This window comes from Poeciliopsis prolifica, unplaced genomic scaffold (assembly GCF_027474105.1).
Source record: "Poeciliopsis prolifica strain line A6 unplaced genomic scaffold, Auburn_PproV2 SCAFFOLD008, whole genome shotgun sequence".
Lineage (NCBI taxonomy): Eukaryota > Metazoa > Chordata > Actinopteri > Cyprinodontiformes > Poeciliidae > Poeciliopsis > Poeciliopsis prolifica.
The window spans coordinates 7,695,436-7,717,662 of NW_026562383.1; the positions used below are offsets into that span (position 1 = coordinate 7,695,436).

General features: G+C 37.1%; 1 protein-coding gene across 1 annotated transcript; it reads right to left on the reverse strand.

Moving 5' to 3' along the window:
• Nucleotides 1-150: 150 nt before the first annotated feature.
• Nucleotides 151-4,707, reverse strand: LOC129362055 (LIM/homeobox protein Lhx8-like). Its single transcript, XM_055033378.1, has 8 exons — nucleotides 4,633-4,707; nucleotides 3,156-3,314; nucleotides 2,823-2,944; nucleotides 2,154-2,374; nucleotides 1,831-1,934; nucleotides 1,319-1,414; nucleotides 981-1,161; nucleotides 151-689 (listed from the first exon to the last, which is right to left on the reverse strand). The coding sequence occupies exons 1-8, from the start codon at nucleotides 4,705-4,707 to the stop codon at nucleotides 613-615; spliced, it is 1,035 nt and encodes a 344-aa protein (XP_054889353.1). The 3' UTR covers nucleotides 151-612.
• Nucleotides 4,708-22,227: the final 17,520 nt, after the last annotated feature.

The following is a 22,227-nucleotide window of genomic DNA, read 5'->3' on the forward strand; positions in this document are numbered from 1 at the left end:
AGTTATAGCAGTCTAAAACAATCTTTGCTAAATAAACAGAGCCTAAATTTATCGTTCCATTAATTGCTCATGCACAGATCTACAGTTTTAAGAAGAAAAACAGAAATTTTATTTTCTCCTCATGTACATTCTCCAGTGGTTTCAATTTGTGGTGCGACATACAACAATAACTGCTGACACAGTTTCAATACAAAGAAAAATCAAACCATTTAATTTCCACATTGTAACTGCTGACATTCGCTTTACATTCTTAGCAAAAGCAAATATGTATAAAACTAAAGTTATTTTATGTTCAATAACAAAGTGCCAGATTTCATATATTCTGATAAATTAAATACACAAAAATTCATAACATACATATAAACAGAAGTTTCATCTTGAAAACATTAATATCTTAACAACTTCTCATGTGACTCCATGAATAAGTTAAATTAATACATTGACTTTTTCTTTCTACAGTGACCAAGTGATATTGGCAGTTTAGTGCTCTCGTCTTATACGGTAGTTACCCATTCACCCCTTACACACCTGCAAAGACTTTTATAGACAAATAAGTGATTTTCACTAGATTATCTCTTCAAACTCTTAGACTCATTTTCTATGTAATGGTATTCAGGAGTGGCTGATTGGGAGCTGTGTCAGTGAATTTGACATGAGCGGCTGAAGCAAAAGTTGGTCCGGAGTTTGAACTGGAAAAGTGAGAAAAAAGAAAAAAAAAGATAAGTCACAGAAAGCAGATTTAACTAGTGTCAACTTAAAAATGTGTAATTTAATTGTGATTGGCTTTTAATTTGCCAGATGTGGGTGTCAAGAAACAATACTGTTTATTTCAAATAAATATATTAGCCAAATCCAGCAAGAAGATGACTATGACATCCGATTAAAACATTTGGATCTAAACTTTTAGAATAGGATTCTAAACTCCTATTCTAAGCAGTAGGAGTTTAGAATAGTATTGAGGGTTTGCATAGCTTAATTACCTTCCATATAAGTCAAAGTAGTGAGAAGTGGTGTGTCAGGAGAAAGATAGGTTGTATATTGTAGATCCTCCATCAAAGGTGGAGTTAGCTGACTAGGACCAAATGATGTCATCATGGTTGAAGAGGGCTGAATCGGGCCAATGTGTTTCTTTTGACGAGCTCGGCAATTCTGAAACCAAACCTGAAGACAGGGAAAATAAGTTTATTACAGGGCAAGACATGTAGTTTGTTTTTGTTTGGTGTTATGATATTTTTTATTACAGACATGCATGTTTGTATCCTGTAACTTTATTTTGTTGTAATTCAGTGAACAAGGAAATATATTTTTTTTTAATTACCTGAATTACTCTGCGGCTAAGACCTGTCCTCTCTGCCAGCCTCTGCAGAGTCTGACCATCTGGGTTATTATCTTTAGCAAACTGGGTTTGCATCACCTACGGATAGAGTGACAGAGAAAGTTTTAGTAAACATTTATCAGACTTTATTAAATTTATACGGTTAATTTGTTTTCAAAATGATCTGCAGATACATTAAAGGACAAGCGAGACAAATCTCTGTTGATTTATAATACCAAGAGAGACTTCTGTTTGCATTCAGTTTAACCAAGAAAGAAATGCTCTGATGAAATATGAAGCAATAATTCAAATCTCTGCAATTTGTGTGGAATTGTTGCCGCTCCCATTAAAAATATTAGTGGTAATTAAAAAAAGAAAATAATAATAATAATGCTTTGCATTAAAAATGTCTTAACTGAAGAAACATTTTTAATGCAATGCTTCATATCAATTTTTAATTTTTCTCTATTTGTGAGAAAATGGTTCAGTGGACCACAACTTCCAGGTCAAAGCACCTGTAACTGGTCAGCAGTGAAGCTGGTCCTGGCCCTCTTTGCTGGTCGGGGAATTGCACTCGGATCATCTTGGTTGGACAGGTCATCGTCCAATTTTGGTTGCTCTTTAGAAGAAGACATAGCAAAATAGATCAATTGAAGGGAATGCAGTCACTCCCACAATTCATATCAATGCTTAGCATACTTGCAAGTTGAGTAATGTGTAGCCTATTTCTAATATTTATTGCACCAAATGTTATAAATGTATATAGAGAGAGATTCTCTTAAACATATAGTATTTAAGATAATAAACCGTTTCTCTTATCTCACTTCTGTATGCTCACCATTCTCCTTAGAGCGTTTGAGATTCTCCATCATTATGTCAAAGTGACTTCGACAGAAGACCCTGTTCTCCACCAATCCACATTCCTCTCCAGTCGAGAGCTGCCGCTTACATGAGGAGCAGGAGAAACACGCCAAGTGGAAGGTGCTTCCTCTTGCACGGCGCACCCAGTCAGTGGAATGGATGTTCCGGCCACAACGTGCACAACGAGTGCCATATCTCCTAAATGAAAGAAAATAAGAAGTGAGGCAAATGGTTGAAATATTTCGCCATGTTAAAATTCCTTTTGCACATAAAATATATTTCAATTTCAGGCTTTTCTTTTGGACTGTTAAACAAGGAAACGCAGGGACTTATTCACATTTTAGCAGCTAGCTTAAAAACAACAAAAATTTCAGCACCGTTTGCTCTGATTACTGTCGACAGTGAAGCTGACACAGCTTTTCATTAGACAAAAGCAATAAAAATACAAATATTAAGCCCTGACATTTTAGTCACTTTAGTTTTCAGTATGAAATTTAAAATTTATGGGAACATAATTCCTGTCTCCTGATTATTTTGAATGCACCAAACACATATTTGTGACTAGTTTAAACATCTCTTTGTTTTGCTACTCAAACAATATTGTTCAATGAAATTCTGAAAACAAAGACTGCTGGGACCAACACACCTGAAGTAGTCAAGTTTGCAGAAAACCTGTTTGTCTTTCACATAACAGCTCACATGTCGCCCCAGAGACGTTTTACATACACTGCAAACGAGACATGTCACGTGCCAGCACAAGTCGTTCACCTGAATGACGGGAGAGGAGAGAATGAATGACATTTGAAATCAACAGAAGCCACACACTACATCCTACAGGAAAGAAAATACATTTGGTTGGACATACATAGGTTGGATTTGTTTAGGGGAGAAGAGTGTTCTTTAGCAAAATAATTCACTACTGATTTTTTCTAGGTTATGTCAATATCAGCAATAATGACAGTGAAGGAATGATTCGGACCTTGAGAAGGTATCTGTCCACAATTTCTTGCCCACAGGAAGCGCAAGAGATCTTCACCTGGTGGGATGTAGACAGAGGGATAGATGGCAAGGAGGAAGACGACAGAGAGGAAGGAGAGTAGGAGTCTTCTTCAAAAATATCATCAGCCCCAGAAGAACCCTGTTGGGGACAAGTAATCGCAGATTGTGAACTTTGAATGCACAATTATGATATAGAGTATTAACTTATTCACTAAAAAAACTAGTTTATTTTACTTGAGTGTTCTGCTAGTTTTATTTATTTATTTTTTTTGCAATCCAGAAGAAGAAAAGCTTAAGAAAAATTTCTCTGATGAAATCAAGAACAATTTTATCCCCAGAATTGGAACCGTAATAAACAGACACTAGGAGGCAGAAGCTAAAGTGATCTACACAAACCACACACTGACAAAGAAAAGCACACAAAAAAAGAAATTACGTGAAAATATGTATCTATCTGACTTTAAAAATATATTAAAACAATTCAGAATTGAGAACTTTTCAAAAATATGCCATCATCGTCTTTAGCGATATGGGCATAATTGTATGCAACTATTCAGTTGTTGAAGTCATCATATAATAAATTTAATTACTAAACAAAATCTTTTTTAATCTATATATTGAAGCTATTTTATTGAGTTGGAACTAACTTACCTCCTTTAGCTGTGAGATTTCCACAGTCTCCACCCAAAAATATTTTATTTCAATCCAAATAAAATGAAAACATTACAAGATTTTCATCAGCTTAAATAAATAATCCATAGATCGAACATTTAAAACACAGCATTTTTTTTGATAACTTGAATAATTAAGATTTTTCAACATGCCCCGTTTCTGCTGTATTATTATTTTTTTAAAAATCAAAAAGCAATGAAGATGTTTCCAAAAATGTACTAAACATGTGTAAGGCATTTTTAACTCTTTTCATTCCTATTGTAATTTATCCTTTTTAATTGATAGATTTCCACTTATGTTGTCTTACTTTTGACTCTTTGCACAATTTTAAATACTAACCCAGTATATCCATTGCAAGATTTATTTTTTCTGAAGCATTTTAAACACCACACTCCCAAAATACTGTGCTTCAAAAGCTCGAGAAAGTCTACACGAGAAGCAGTAATACTGAAATGTCTATAAAGTATGCCTTATCGCTTCATTTAAATCTGTTTTCATTATTGAAACGAGTTTATAAGTTTTACAGTACAAGTTCTTGGCGTACAACTAAATTAAAACAAAAGTCAGACAAAGTTAAGGACCAAGTCTGTTTATCAAGTATATTGATAGCCTAATTATCAATTAAAGTAAAACAAACAAAACTAACTTAAATATCTGTAACTTTGAGTGATTTTTCCGGAGCGCTGGCATGCGAGCGACACAGTCTGTCCTTAATTCCCCCCTCGGTCTCTCTCACCAAATATATAGAGAGAAAGGCCTGTTAATTTGATATTGAAAACACCTACTGTGTCGTAAAAGGCGTTCTCCTGTTGCAGCTGAGAGAAAATTTCCTCCGCTGTCAGCGCATCTCCCTCCGACATGGTGTGCGCCTCGAGTCCAGAGGAAGCATCAACCTAAATGAACATGTCCTCCTAATATTTCCTGGTCGCTTACATTAATAACGAAACAAAAGGACTGAAAGTGCTTGTTGCTGTCGTTTATTAACAATAAGTGAAGGTCGTTGTTTTGGTTGAGACGTTGACCGTACAAACGGTACTTATTTCTATTGGTTATTTATTTTTATTTATTTGTGTAATTTTATTTTATTTTCACCAAATCTCTCAGTAAAAAAACGAGAACTGGCTTTCAATGAACCGGCTCACGCGCAGCTGACTCTGTTTATCACTGATTGTGCTCGAGCGCGCACGTGCAGCCAATAGCCGGAAGGTGTGTGTTCACCTGGTCAGATTTAACACTGAAGGCGGTCAGTCGTCTCTGACCCTACTTGAGGTCACTATTCGAGTCCAGAGATCATGTAGGCTATATCTGTTTACGCGTATTTGTACTTTAACTTGTATGTCCTTTAGGTGAATGTGACGTCACGCATAAACACCGTTGACTTAAATGTGAAAACGCCGACGTGTTTCTAGGTGATTTGTATTTTTTATTTTTTTTTTTTTATTGAGAGAAAACGATAGCACAAACTTTAAATACATCTTAATCTTGCCCATTACTGTTCTTAAAGTAAGGTCCGACAATATTTGTTAATAAAATATTTTATTAAATTTAAACTTTTTGAGAATGTTGTGTTTATAAATTGGCTTTTTTTGCTTTTCATTGGTCATTATCATCCGCAGTACAGCTACTTATTTTAGGTTATAGCGGCAGAGTTTTGAACTAGTCACTAAATATCTATTAACAATACCACAGCGACACTATTCTCCTATAACAGCTATTAATTTAAGAAATACAGAAAATCTAAAAATGCACGGATTGAATATTAGTTGTGGCACAACTCGCTCTATAATTTCCCACACACTTACCACGCTGTTAGAGTGAAACATTTTCAGGGAGCATCCCGTTCCAGCCAGATGTCGGCAGCAGACAGAGGCCGGTTTTCTCCTGTGACTCTGAGCCTGACCCTGTCTGATGAACGCCCGTCCACGGCGCTGTTAGTTGAAGCTGCAGTCCGTCAGGGTCCCGCTTATCGAAGTGACTTCCACTTACTGTTTGCTGTAAGAGCTAAGATGTGTTTTGTCTTGGGATGAAAAAAAAAAAGAAGAAGACGAAGAAGGTGAACCTCCTACTGTGGGGGCCTGAGCCCGCCTTCAGTTTCTCATTTACAGTCTTCCCATCATGAGGAGGGAAATCAAACTTTCTGTTAAGACGTTGAGACTTTTTCCCCACTCTTTTGCTCAAATGCCACATTGCATTGTAGAGAAAACTCCAATAGAAGTCATTTTATCTCAAGATATGGGACCAAATGCTGAATTATTTGGGATAGCCTATGCTTCCAATTAAATCTATGCCATCTGACTGGACAATAGCATGGGCTTCACCGGGACCTTAGGTTTCCAATTTATTTATTTATTCATAGACAATATTTTTATTTGTTTTCAAACAAGTGAAAGCAAATATCACCAAGGTGTTTTTTAATCTGTTGACATTTCCCTAGATAATGACAATGTCACAGCTTAACCGAGCTCTCAAGAACATAAAATATTATCTTCCTTTAATTGGTTTGTAATTGCCTTTTGTTTATTTCAGACATGTATTAAATCATTGCATGCTTTGGTTTATTTTGGGTGTGGATTAAGATATTCCTAAATTCAGATTACATAATAAACACAATAAGCAGTACAGAATAAACCATCATAGAGGCAAATAAGGTGATGAACAAAGACATCTGGAATGACGTACACAACTGACATGTTTCCCACATGTGAATATTCTGGAATTATTCTGGGTTTCATGAGGATTTGTTTTATTTAAAAGAAAGATTATTTTTTGGAAAACCTCTATTATTATGTGGCTAAAACTTCAAAACACTTTAATTGGAGTGTATTGATTTGCATTTCGATTTATCAACATGATTCATTTATTTGATCTTATAGTCTTGTGTTGGATGCAATATTCTAATCCACACTCAAAGAGTTAGACAGCCTTTCTCTGTTTGCAAAGCATTGAAGGGCTCTGCAGTATTATGACAGAGGCTGGTGCAGATATTCAAAGTTAAACTTTAAACTTTAATAGATGGCTTTTTTCAGATAAAAATACTTCTCATACCCCCAAACACACAAAAACATATCCTTTCCTGTGCGATGCATTTAACTTAATGTGCTCCATTTGACTCTTATCTGCATGTGTCATCTTTTCCTCTGTTGCCACCAGGGACCTTGTGAAACAGCACAGGTCTCAATTTGGAGGCTCAATTCTATTTATTTAGACATCCACACCATCTGACTCTCATCAGAAAAAAAAAAAAAAAACATAAACTTGGCTACATTTGAATGTTATGCTACAGAAAAGCAGTTGACCAAATCCTTCAAGCTGAAACTATTTATGGATTAATATTTATAAAGAACCTGATAAGACAAATCATTTTCTCACTAAAATAGTTTTTGTTGTTAAACAAAAAAACAACAACATTGATTAAACAAAAAATGAATCCAAATCAATTTCAGAGACAACCAGTGCTGCATTTTCCACAGTTTAAGAACTGCTGAATTGGATAATTTTATTGTGAAGCTCTGATGAACTCCTGTTTCACGAATAAAGCTTGGCAAAATTTTCTCTATTTTAGATGGTTGCTTTGTAAGAATTGGAGAAGAATATCGTCAGTTAAAGAAAGGAGTCCAAATACATGAGGAAGTATAAAAATTCAAATCACTTTGTGAAGGTAAGAAGAAAGGTTGGGAATCCCTTTGGGTCTTATTTGTGTTTTTGACACCCAATACGTCAGGCCCCTCTATATCTGGCCCTTTAAGATGTAATTTAGTAGCTTGGCTGAGGGGCAGAGGGTGTGCTTGACCTAAACAGAAAAGTGTAAAACAACCTTTAAAGCCAATTTCAACACATAGGCAACTAATCCTTGCTCTTTAGCCCCATTGAGGCTTAGTTGAAGTTGAAAAGACAATGACTTATGTCTCTGTTCCATTAAGTTAGACAAAATTCTGACCCATTCATTTGTGAAAATTCTGGATTTCTCAGATAGTTGGAGTCATTTCTCAGCCATCATAAGTTATTGCATGTAACATCCACTTACTTTCATGACTTGTACTTGTAATGACAGTGAAAAATGATACCAATACCAGATACAAAAAAAAAAACCCTTTGCAGACTTTAAACTGCTTATCACTATGATGTCAAGGTTCGTGACCAGCCCCAGTGTTTGTTTCTGGGTTTGGTTTCCCTCCTCTTTAAAAAAAAAAAAAAAAAAAACATCCTAGCATCCTAAAAACACAGATTTGTTTGCAGGAGTTGCTTTTAGTTTGGTCATGACATGCAGCGGCTTATCTCGCTCTTTGGACGTGTGACAGTACGGGTGTGTCACCATCTTCGTCTGTGTGTGTGTTTGTATTTATGTGGAAGTGCATCTGAGATCACTAAGCTTGATGTCAGGGAGAGTCACTGGTGAAAGATTGGACTTGTGTGTGCACGTTTCTCCTCGGTGTGTCTTTGCCCAGTGCAAGCTTTCCCTTGATTACCTGAGCTCTGACAGAAAGTGTGTGTGTCAGTGATGGGTTTGAAGAAGATGTGGATCCTTGTACTCTTCACAAATTGACACAATGGAAAACATTAACTAACACCAGAACCCCAGCATTATTACTGGGTTGCTTTCAAAATTTAACTGTAACTCCTCTTAGAAGCTGTCTATTTTACATGTGCAATGTCTTGTTTTTTTTTTTTTTTTTTAACCCTCACAATCTCCTTTTTCATCTCCGTTCCAGAAGCCACAGTAAACACCAAGGGGTTCTGGGTCTTGCACGGCCATAAAAAGTGAAACTCCAGCAGGGCCTGTTTGGATGAGAAGCAGTACCACATCTGGACTGCATAAGCTTCAGTGGCCAGTGATATAGACTTCTACTCTACACAGTGACACAGTCAAGACTGTAAGGAGAAGATGCAAAAAAATAAATAAATAAATGAAAACTTAAAAAAGAATAAGTTTTGTTGAAGATTGAAGGACTTTTATTAAATTTAGAGATCATGTCCACTTCTGGGAGATTGCGGGGCAATCCTAGATGAGAAGGGAGATTGAGAACGCTCTGTGTCTCTCCAGGGTCTCCTTCCAGTGACATGTGTTGTAAGACCTTCAAAGAGAGCCACCAAGGATGCATTCCTATCAGGGTGATGAGTACCAACTCTGCTTTTGGAGATTATGAGACAATAATCTCCAAAGGAATCATTCCATCTTTTGGGGGGCTTCAGGGGAATATGATCAGCTGGGTTCATTCCCTCTCAGCTCCCCTCAGCCCCAATGAAAAAATAAAAAAGCTCTTTTTGATTTTAGTCTCAATATAGTCAGCACTTTGCAACGCAATATAATCAAAAACAACACAGTTTTACAGATCTGTCCACTGGGATTATAAGTGTTTGAGCTGACTTACAGTTGTTTCTATAATGTTCTACCTGATTTTATATCAGCTTTTTTCAATACCAACCTTCATCGAAAGGATGACAGGAAGAGTACATGACAACAACAAGGAAAAGTGGGGGGTTTTGTCATCTGTTACGGTACTAGAAACGTATTCCTTTTAGTCGTAAAACTAAGCGGCGGTCGATTCCCTCCTCTTTGTTTTAAGGCTTTGCTCTGATCACAAAAGCGCAACTTTATCTTCAAAGCTGGGTCTGTCAGCTGACTGACTAACACAGTTAAACAAACTCCAATCTCTTTTAAAAGCCTGCTGTTGGTGTTGACACAACACTTTCATCTCATTTTTGTATTTCCTCCTGGCAAACGCACATATGTTACAGTAAAGAGTGCGTGCTGGATTCTTTCTCGTGCTTTGCTGAAGGATCCACAACAGACACAGAGTCCAACTAAAAGAAAAGAGACCATTTTTCAAGTCAAGGGTTTTCAGGTTTCAATTGTTCTGAAATTACCTGAACTTAAACTCGTACCAAAGAACACAAACCAGATTCCCCCATTTTATTATTTTTGTCCTGAAGATGAAGTGAAAAAGTTGTAAAACGGCCAAATGTTAACCCAAAACCTTTAAAGACTCTAATAACGACAAAAGTGGAGTGGAACCAATGAGGGTTGATCCAGATCTTTGATCAGGATTAAAAAAAACCCTGAAAGGTCAAACACAACTGCAGTGTGTGACACGTGTTTTAAGATATAGCTTCTTTTAATTTGGCTTAATTCCAGTGAACAGTTTTTTAATTGATGTTATAATGATAAAAAATTATGAATCCAACACATTGCATTCAATTGCTATATTCTGTAAAGGAAAAATGCTCTGCTTGGCCATCTTTCTTTCAAATCCATAGTTGACAGGCTATATAAAGATGAATGTGATATTCCTCCTCACCCTCAGCTTAGGACCTTGAAAAATGTGACCTGGAGATCAAAAGCAACGTCTGTCAGCCTGCTGACTAATGCTGCTAAAATCCAAACGCTTTGACTCGGTTCTGTTATTAGGAAGCTTTCATCACGTCATCTGCTCGGACACTACTGTTTATCAAATCATATCATAATCACAACAAACTCCTTTGAATCTTAAAGTGGACTTCAAAGATGTAATAGGCAAAGTTTTGCCTGATTCTTTTCTTTCTTTGTCGTCCCTTGATGTCTTTATTTACTACATCTGCACTTTCTCCCGCTGTTAATATTTTCTGTGCTTCCAATTTCCTTCCCCTATTCTCTTGCCCTCTCCTTCTTCTCTGTCTCATTCATTTTTCTTCACCTCATTCACCACTTGGCTTCACTTGCATCACCCCCTCTCGGCCCGCCGCCGTCTATCTGTCCCTCCATCTCTCCCTTCGGTTCTCTCTGATATGTCTCTGGGTTTCCTGTCCTTTGTGAAACCCTCCTTTCTGTCACATCTTGTTTTCCTCATTCTGTCCTGTTTTAATCCAGTGCCCGCCCCTTTGTGCGGCGGAGTCACGCTATTGGAGGAAACGGGTGAACAGTGGCTGCTGAGTGACCGGCTATTCTGAGCCGACCGGGGAGGTAAACATGGGGAGGTAATGGAGGTAAACGTCCGGTTGCTTGGCTGGGTGGTGCACAAACAATTGTCCAACAGGTTCAAGCTGGACGGTGACTCAGTCACAAGAGTGTGTGTGTGCGGTGCCTGAACATGTTAAATATAATTTAAAAAGTTACTTCTTGGGTCGCTGCAGAGGTTTGATGAACACACTTAAGGAACTTTTTGATGGCTGACTTAGTTCCATCTGAAAATAAGTCACTTATTTTATTTTACCTTTGGTGCTCCTTAATGACAATAAACACAAGACTTCCTCAGAAAATTTGACTTGTCTCCAAATACTTACCAGCCACTGTATTTATTTATTGCTTAACACTAGTAATCACTGAGACAATCACATGAGTGCAACTCAATGCATTTAGGTTCCTAAAAGTGTTCAGGATCCACTTAGCGTCAGAAACAGCAACAAAGAGGATTCAAAAGTTGTGAACATTATGTTACTTGTTGGTGCCGGGTGAAACTGCATATCCCCTGACAGTCACGTTTATAAAAAGTCGGAGAAAAAGAAATAATCTCCAGTGAACTGCACTTGTTTGGATGAAAAATTACCTGGCTGATTGGTTTGCACTGTTTGTTGTATATTGAACATGTGGTTCTTTCAAGTGTTTGCTTTAAATTTATTTTTAATCTTTTTTTAAATATATATTCTTATTATTTTGTGTGAATTGGACAATATAATGTCCCTGTGGGAAATCAATAAAGTAATCTAGAATCTTATTTTTCTCATGGTGTTTCAGCATCCTCTCCAAACAAGCTTGGGCAACCAGGGCTTTCAAGTTGGGTGTGCATGTGTGCCTGTATGGTTATTATGGGATTCATTTTATCCTTATCAGGGTGTTTATGTTATGTAAGTTGCAGATGGCAAAACCTGCGACCAAAGATAGTAAGTGCAGCCTTAAGAACTTCCTTCAGTACCCACTTCAATCAAAGACAAATAAAAAGATAGCACTCAACAAAAGTAGAGAGAAATGTCTTCAGATGCGTCTGTCAGCCAAAACAATTCTGTCAGTCTTCAGGGAATTCGGGTGATGACTGTTTACCTCTCTTTTGTTTTCCTCTGTAGGACTTTTAGGATTTTTAAAGACCTCTGAATTTGCCGGCTGGTTTGATGGATTCTCCTAGATAAGACCATCCACTTTGTCCTGTTTTGTTTTGAAGCTTTCTTTCCAGCCCTTCATTCCATCGTGGTATGATCATTTTTATCTATGTGTGCAAACAGGCAGCAGTCTGCTACTTTTGAAATGTAAATATGGGTCCTGCTAGCATGTGTGGTTCTGCATTTGTGGTGTGTCTTTAAAGTGGGTATTTTACATACACACTCACCCCCCCCCCCCCCAAACACACACACACACACACAGGCCAACAGCTACACAAACCATGGTGCTCAGTGGGATGTTTTGCCTTTTGTATGGGATGTTATGGCTCGTTACACTTAAAGAGATGCAGGTGAGATCAAAATGAAATGCATGTTTACACCAGAGCCATTGCAGTATTTCCAATCATTTCAAGTAAATCAAAGACATTTCTGGGTGCTTAAATCAAATTGTCTGATTGGCGTAGCGATGGTGGAGCAGAAGTAGTTTCTTTGTTTCTTTTGTTTTTATCTTGTGGGCTGATGTGTGCGTTGGTCTAGGACAGGGATGTCCAATTCTGCTCCTTGAGAGCTAGTATTCTGCAACTTTTAGGTAAATTCCTTCTCCAACATACCTGAAACAAATAGATGGCTCAATAATGGGGATTTATATGAGTCATTCCATTCAGGTGTTGGAGCAGGAATTAATTTAAAAGTTGGAGGATACTGAGGACTGATTTAGGACAATCCAAAGGGCATTCATTGTTGGGAGGCCACTAGTCTGCTTGGTGACATTTTTCCCTGTGCAGGTGTTGTCTGCAGAGAGACTTTGCATTTTTTTGATTGCAGTTGCTTTGTTTTGGCATTTGTTTGGCGTGCAAAATGATGGCAGCTCTATAACTGTGGGCAGTGGTGAATTCGCCCTTTGCCCTTCGATGGTCTGTTTCGGTCCGCCAGTGTTGGGGTGTTTGCTGATGAATTTAGGGAGCTGGTCCTGTCCAACCCTTATTGTGGGCACACACACATCATACAGCACAAACATCATCAAACATCAACAGGTGAAATTATATTTTTATACAAATTAACTAAAGTAGCTCTTAATTCGTCTCTCTGTGTGTGTTTTGCAACAATTTATGGAAGAGATTTTCAAAACTAATAGGTGTAATAGTAGTAGGACCTTCACAAAAGGCTGAGGTGGGTGAAGGTGTCAGTTTAAAGTTCATCAGTCAAAACCCCTTAAAATAAATCAGACATACTTTTTTTTCTGTGTCTGGGGGTGTTAAGTCACGTGGGGCACACGCGCACACACACACACACACACACACACACACACACACAGGAAGTGTGTGAGGCCCTGTCTGTCTGGCAGGCTGCAAGATGATTCTCTCCTATTGGACGGCTTGTTAATTTATTCACATTTCAGGCCAACATAAACCAAGGTCTAGAATTACACAGAGATTCAGACATGCAACAAGTTATGCTCACTCACATTCATATTTGTGGTTCATTTACGATATGTAACTAAGAACAACCAGAGATCCTCACAGGATAATTACCATAATGACTATAGTGTGACTTATGATGGACTTATTGATTTTGGTTGTGTGCCTGGAATGCATCAATCCACACGTTTCATGCCCCAAAGCCTTTACTGAACACAAGTTCAGTAGAACAAGATCATGGTATTCATGAAAACGGTGAAATGGGTGCTGCATTTACATTTATGTCTGTATGAGGGGGAAAAAATTACAGACTATATTTGCCTCTATAGATTTACAGTTCACCCTGCTGCAGGCAAATTCTATGCAGATGTTAGCATTTATGTGGCATAGTTAGATCCTGACTGGATTTATTTTATTTTATTTTTTGTAAATATGAAGAACAAAATAGTCTGAGTTCAGGCCAAATACTTCTGGCACTCCACAAAAGAATACAATCCCTTATTTAGCTTGTGCAGTAAGATGACAAAGTAGTGAGGGGAAAAATTAAAAAAACCTCTGTGGACAAGAGAAAGGGCTGAATGTGCAGTGCAGGGTTGTTGACCACTATTCTCTGTTGTTGGCTGGGAAAACTGGTGGAGTGCTGTGAAAATCATGTCATGCTTCATACTTAAATCTACTTCTTTAGCCTCACGTGTTCCCTTTTGCTGTCGCAACATATTCTCTTAGAAATCCTTCCATGTGAAAGATTATATGTTTTATCTGAACACTTTATTTTTCATTTAAAGTACAGTTTGAACCTTTTCTCATTAGCAAAGAAGAATAAAAAATGTGAATGCCAGCATTTGGTTTGATTCAAGGTAACTCCATCCCTGAAAAATTCAATTATATCATTATATTATTAATAAAAAAAAAGTGCTCAGTATCTTTTCTTTTAACTCCAAGTATATTTGTTTAACAAGGAGCAAAAGTGTCAGATCGTAGTGATAGCTGCTGCTGCTGTTGATGTTGGTGTCACTTCTGAAATTCAAACCACACATCAGGGCCCATGTTTAGGAGGGAGTGGATGGAAGGGGATGCGGAGGGAGAAAAGTGTAGACCAGGGGTTAAAAGCAGACCTCTGAACCTCCTTGGAGTGTTTACATAGTGGTGGTAGGATATCCTGCTACATGATGAAATCGTTACTAAACTGCCTGCGTGTGTGTGTGTGTGTGTGTGTGTGTGTGTGTGTGTGTGTGTGTGGTGTGTGTGTGTGTGTGTGTGTGTGTGTGTGTGTGTGTGTGTGTGTGTGTGTGTGTGTGTGTGTGTGTGTGTGTGGCTGTTGAGTTACCATGCCAAAGGTTAAGACTCTTTGCAGAATCAAACTGATACTGGGGAGCAGCTCTAGACCCAGTTGGTGCCATGATCTGTGAAAAGGTGAACAGACTAAAGGCATTTCTCATAGTTGTTATTTTAGTTGTTTTACAACTACAAATAGTTACAGTCACTGTAAGTCTATGGGTTTGTTTCTAACAGCATCACCAGCTTTACTTTGCGTACGAATTATGCAAATTTTATGTGAATTTCCCAATTTTATGAGAAATTATATTTATTGCTCCAGATTATGTGTCTGCGTGTTCAACAGGAAAGGAAAGGCATGTTTATTTATTTAACACCATCATCACAGAAGTAAATTCAGTGCTGTGCATCAAGGAAAAAAGAAAATTGTTAATGATCTCAAACACTTGGAAACAGATTGAGGAGGAAAATTTAAATCCAGGTTTTAAAGTTCATTTCTGAACTTATCTTCAATTTCACACTCTTCATTAGCCATATTATTTGAACAAAATGTCCAATCTATGTATTTGAAAAATGAACTAAACCCTGATTTGACAGAACTAACAGCAAAGTTCTGCATGGTCCATTCTTGAAAAGCAACTCAGAAATGTATTTCAACCTAACAAAATAGAGTGCCTTAAAAAAACTAGGACTTTTATCCTTTTTATACACAAGAAGGCAGTACGATAATCAAAGAACTGGTGTTGTTATGACAGATTTTGTTTTCTTTTTTTACCATTAGACTAGTAAAAACATTGTTTTGCATTTGCAGATATTTAACCTACTGAAAATAAAGGCATGCATTAGTTCTTCCGTCTTGGTTTCATAGGTAATCTTTTTATTCTGGTCAGGATTTCAAGATGATGGTTAGAGTCGTTGGTTACAGACCAAAATAGTAAGGTTCCTAGCATGATCGGTTAAAAAGTTGATGCAAGTTGGAGGAAATTAATTTATATTTTACATCAACACCTCTTCCCTGAAGAAGTATACTGTTCAAAAGTATATTTTGTCACTAACATGACAATCCCTTTCCATGTCAGGAAAGGCATTTGTGTAAATTTTTTTTTAGCAAACAAGACACAATTTATTTTATTTGCCAAGCAATTGTTAGTCATATAGTGATTTACATTTAAGATTTGAAAGAAATATGGTGAAATTTGCCCCGTCGGCCACAAACATTTTGACGTCATCAGTGTAACTCCATTTTAGCGCCTTACTTTGAAAGGCTCATGTTGAACTGATCAAAGAAATCCTGTCAAGCTTTAATCTAAAACAATGTAAGCAAAGACCTCAAATCCTGTGTGTAACGTGCGTCTGGCTCTGTAACAACATTAAATTTAGTAACTGTCAACTAATGCTGACGCATTGAGGATGTTGGTATTCCTCAGCTCTTTCTGCAACACTAGCCAACAGGAAAACCTCCAAAGTATTCATGTGCTCCTTTAATCTTCACTGTTAAACCATTTCTATTGTAGTATTTTCATATCCAATCAGAAGCACAACACGGGAAATGACATTGGTTCCTGCAGCTGTTTTTACATCTTGCACAAACTGCTGTCCATGCAGTAAAATGTATAACCTTCAGTGTGCATTAGCACTAATTAAGTACATGCATTTGCATTTAGTCTTTAAATACACCAGTTTAAATTGATGTGATTAGCAGGATGATGGGAGCATCTGAGCCAGCAGTGTGTGCATTGACGGGTTTGCTTCGTGTGTGTGAGTGTAGTGCAGTTTTATTGTGAAACCTTGCTGTTGTTGATGAAGGGAAATAATAAATTTTGGAGTTTAAAAACAGCTGACCATTTATTTGCCACTATAGCAGTGTTTTGGGTTATCATCATGTTGCGTCCAATGTTGCCTAAGATCAAGTTTCTCGGCAGGTTGCCTACAGAGGAGCACTTCAGTTTTGAGCAGCCGCATCCTAACTAAATTCACTTTAATATTCACCTAAAGCATATTTGCACTAGCAGTGCAAATATGCACTGCTAGACGAGAGACAGAATTTAAATGTAAATCACTATATGAATTTTAATCTTAATTACATGTTTCTAATTTAAAGGAATGAAACTCAGAGAGGTGTCTTCTGCTGCTGTAGCCCATCAGGTTTCAAGAATCTTATTTGACTCAATTTTACTTTTCTATTGTCTCGAACTTGCCTCTCTATTTTCTTCTGACCTTTGACACCAACAATGCATCCTGTCCATGCAACTGCCACTCACTGGATGTTTTTTTTATCTTCTTCTTCTCTATGTTTATTCTCCACATACTTGATAGAGCTCCTTGACCGGGAGATTCGGAAATACAACAAATAAGACACCTTCAAAGTAACTTAAATCTCTTTTCTTCCTCAATGTGATGCTTAGTTTGAGCTTGAGTAAGAGGCCAAAGTAAACATAGTTGTAGCCTTCTGAATAGCTGTGTTGTTATTTGTGTTAAGCATTTTATTCGGTGTACGGGGAAGATTTTTTATTTCTGTACTGTGCCGTGAACTTCCAGAAAGCATGGTTTTATTTAAAAATTGTGCAACGGATATTTTGTCTATTTTCTTCTATGTATTTAATGCACTGTGCAGCATAAATACAGCATATAAATTCTGCTAAGTTACATTTTAGCAACAGTCATTTGTAATACAACATTTTAAGAGTGTTGTGAATCACTGTACAGCACAGGTTGTTTCCAGTCATGTTTTATCGGCCATCAGAATACATTTCCGGTGCCCGTGTTTCACTCGCACAAGGTCGGCATTGCTGTTTGAAGCCAATACTAATGTTCTCCTTCTGTTTCTCTCCAAAGTAAATATGGACAACTTCGAGTTTCAAAGACAATAGCAGGCCAGCCTTTGCACATTTCCTTCTCCCATCTAGGAGGAAATTTTATATTGTCACCCTCTGTCTCTCGTCTCTGTGTGTGCGTTCAAGTAATGCGTAAAAGTGGAGAGGTGCTGAAAGCCACAGACTCGAAACATATTCAACAATGTGGTAGAGGCTCACTCTCACAGACACAGAGCAAAAGAGGAAACCAGAGCGACTGAACCGACGAAAGAGAGGGAGTAAAAAGACATTTTTTAAGAGGTCTGTCTGACACACATCACCTGCGGGCACAGCCTTTTTCCATTTGTTCATTTAATAGCTGTTTTTTTTTTTTCTTCAGCTGAAGAGTGAATTAAGAAATGTAGTTATGGCCTACAGTGAATATATAAACCACATTTAACAAACAAATACGGCTGATGGATGACATAAATATTTTAACCCCTATCAATACCTAATCTCACTACTTTTTTGTAGACCATGTTGTGATAGCTATCACAGCTACCGATTTATATTAGATTGCTAATCCCTGTTGAGTCCACTAGATGGTGGTCTGTGCACATATTTATAATTCTACAGTAAATGGACGCCAGCATCCTAAATATGTTGCTTTTACAATAACTTGTTGCAAAAGCAACACTCTAATTTGCCCCAAATTGTTTCAGCTTCCTCTAACTTCAAGAGAGAAAAATATCATTTCACTTCTCCCTTGTTATTAGTTTTGTTTTGATTCTGGTCCTAAATTTAGATAAACACGTGAAATGTCTGTAATTTGGTTTTCATCACATTAAGAGGCAAATCCTTCTCATCCATCAAATTACTTTTGATGCTTTCAGTACTGGGCCCAAAGAAATACAAGAAACTTTTGCTCACAGATGTTTACATGCGCTACAAAGCGGCTTCTCCTAATATTTTACACAATATTCTACCACAAAGTTTTCACAGCCAGTAATCGCATCAGACCAACATTTGGCTTCATGTGTTTTTAGAAAGAATTATGATCCGTTTTCAGCTCAGAATTTTATTCACAGTCTTTGGCATTTCTAATTAGCATATGAGATAATCTCTTAAGGTTTTTAAGGTTTTGTGCCCACAGAATCACAGATCTTCCACCGTACGTCAGCATGAAGCTAAAAGGAATGAGCTTCTATTTCTGCATCAATGGATATTTATACCTTAGAGAAACAGAAAATCAAAGGTTACTTAAGAAGTTAATGGAAATGCTGATTAATTTAAAAAGCATTCACTTCAAACAGTGCTTCAGTTGCATTTACTTTTGAATTATTAGTTTGAAATGCTGATTTTTTCGCCAGCACAGATTTGGATAAGAACTTTTATTTCTTTCACTTAGATTTTTCCCTCATTTAATAAATATAATCAAATTGAAAACATTTTTTTTACATTTCTGACGAAAGATTGGGCTACTGCAGTATAAGCATGAAAAGGTTCAGATAATAGCTATTATACAGTTAGAATAAAAGTATCTAATACCTTTCCCTGAAATCTAAAACAACAGATTTAGAGTTTTATGACGTCTCTGAAAAGCTGTAGGTAAATGCCTCTGGATTGCATGTATCAATTCTTTAACCAAGTTTATTTTGACCAGGAAGTTGTTTGCAAGTTCACCATAACAACTGATTATAAAGCAGACTCCTGTACTAGAGCTGTCACACACTGGACAGTCATTTTTTTAGTCCAAGACAATTCAGCATCCTTCTTTTCTTTGAAAGCATACTTTTATTTGGATTCTGCTGTGTGCAAATAAACCCTCTTGGGAAAAAATGGGACGTTTATAAAGAAACAACCTGCTTCCTTGTGCAGGCTCCACAAGGGGTCAGTCCAATGCAGAGAATAAAACAGATGTGGACCAAGTTGTTCCACTGGAAAGGTTTCGCTGTTCATTTCAAGCAGCAGAGACTTTTGGATTAGTATTCATAATCAGTTCGCAACTCTCAAATAATATGACATTGTATCATATTAATTTTGTGATATTGATGGTTTGCGTTGGGTTGTTGGTTTTGTCATGCTCTCAAAACATTTTCTCCATGCATTTCTTGAACACTTACAGTTCAAGAATCGGTTCAAGTAGACAGATTTCTACTTTGTCTTGTTTTTTTCTCAATTGAAAACACTCACTAGAAAATGTTTGCAGTTTTATTTATTTACTTTTTGTCAGTTATTAGAAATCAAGCAGGATCATATGTTTAATATGACTGTTTCCTACAATTAAAACTTCCATGCAACTAAGCAAGGTCAGTTACTGTGGACAGAATGAGAAAGTCCAAAACCGACCATGAAAGACGGTTTTAACTCTTGCCTAACATTTGCTCAATAATTATATGTGACATCCTTTTTATATTTCCCACTGATCTCCTGTTTGGCCTCTGTGTTATTTTGATTCTCTCTTACTCTGCTTGTAGGAGAGGATCTTTCAATTCTTACATATATTTCAAAACACAATTAAGCTGCTTGAAAGCTGCAGTAAAATCCCTGTAATACTTTTTATAGAATTGCATAACATGTCAAGCTCACAAACAGAAAAACAACAAAAAGTAAGAAATTTAGAAAATAATATTTTCATCTTGTCTCGTTTTTTTTTTTTTTTTTTACTTTAAATTATTGCCTCTGCAAATTAAACATCAAATCAGTCTATTTTTGCAGCAATGAACAATCAGTAAGAGCAGAGATGTTCATTTAGTTAAGGGTCAAATAAAGTCCAAACCCGGCTCTAATCACAACTTTCCCAAAGCCACACCCATTGTCAACATGGCATCTTTCCTGCTGCGTGTCTCACCCTTCCTCACCCGCTCATTTCAGTCTTACCCCCTTAAAGCCCAGACACCCCCCATGTAGCCTCTGCCTTTAATCTTCCGACCATCTTTAAACTGTCCTCCCCCAATCTTCTTCTAAATGGCTGTAAATGACAAGCTCTACAAAGCACACATTTTAAGATAGCTAAAATAAAAAAATAAACCAAAAACTTAACTACTATTTATTTGATTTTATAAGTAATCATTGGAAACACCAGATACTTCCACAAACGTGACACGTTTGTGGAAGTTTATTATTATTGAATATGGCATTGAGGTCCCGTGCCTATTTGTGTCAATCCGTAAGTTAAAGGCTCAACACAGCAGGGGATGATTCTTTATTTGGGTCACAGGAGTGTTAAAGAGTTAAACTGGAGTGAAATGGTGCAGAGTGAAGACGAGAGTGATATCAGCTCCAATAACTGGCCTGTCACCCTCGATTCTGCATGCACCCACATCTAGAGGAAGCATTTGGAGATGTTGTCATTTAGCAAAGATGAGACTTTAATGATTCATCTTCAAGGCGAGGGTGTTTTCCTGCTATCTTTCCATCCAATCTGACTGAGCTTGAGTTCTTGTTAACTGTTTCAGTGGCCATTTATAGGCACAATTTCTGACATACCCTGAAAGACTTCCAGCTTTAATTGCAATGAGGAATTTTGAGTAAAAAAAAAAGAGAGAGAATGAATTGGCACAGTAAAAGCAGAGCGACATGGAGAAAAGATGGATTGTGAAGCAGACAGAGTTTTAGCTGGACAGAAACAAATATGCTGATGGAGAAAGACAGAGACAACTGTGCTGCCAGGAACATTACATAACCCTCTATCAGGCTAGGAGTGAAGGAAGGAAGGAGAGAAAAGAAGATGAGAGGATGAGCAGAGCAGAGAACGGGCAGAGAGAGGGGTTATGAATAAGCAAGCCAGTTTAAAGTGGAGATTCAGCCACACCCATCTGCTTGGGTCAAAAAGATACGCTGTTCAGTTTGAGTGTGGGAGTTTTCACCATAAAACTCAGCTTTTTTAAAAAAGAAAAACATTAACCAGAGCAGAACCTATGTGAAGTTCACAGCTTAAATACTCTCACTTCACCGATAGACTGGACAGTCATGCAGGCAGCCATGAGTTTTAGTACATGTTTACAGTACACACAATATGTGAATTTTGCAGAGATTATAAACAAGGCCAAATCAAATCGAAGCCATAATCCTTGATAATCCTATAGAAACCCCAACAGCCAGAAGGTCATCCAGCTATCTAACAGCTCAACAGGGATCCAGTCAGTCGACTGTCCAGAATGGGTTTCATTCATTTTACTGCCTGAATAATAATCACATGACGAGTTGTATAAGCTGACATTTGTAGGTTTCTCAACACAATGTATGTTATTTGCTGCATGTTGAGACCAATTGCTGAAAAGAGATATCCTCTAGAAAGCATAGTTTGTCACTCTCAGATGGAAGATTTTAAAGGGTTGACAAATTCTGAGTAGTGCTTGAAGTGAGATAAGATAAGGGTCTGTATATATATAAAAAAATAAATAAATAACGTCAGCGGAAAATATTTAAACTGGGATAGCACTTTCGGTCACATGTAAGACAAAATAAAATATGGCCTCCTGACTGGTCACATTAACATTTAATCTGGCTAAGCAGTTCACAAAATCAACATAAGCACAGGTTAAGAAGATGATGATAAAGTGACGACATGTTAAGTAGAATCTCAAGATCTTTATATTTTCTTAAAAAAAATGTTTAGATTTTGTGTTTCAGATGAAATATTATGTTATTATTTTAATATAATATACTTATTATTAAATACTAGATCACCAATGATAGGTACTATGTGTATAAAATTGTGTACAGTAGATAAAATCAAGTGCATGCTTAAACCTAGAAGTGCTCTATTCTCATACTTCCACCAGACACTATCAAGGACACAGACACAGGAAAGGAGGCTCCAATT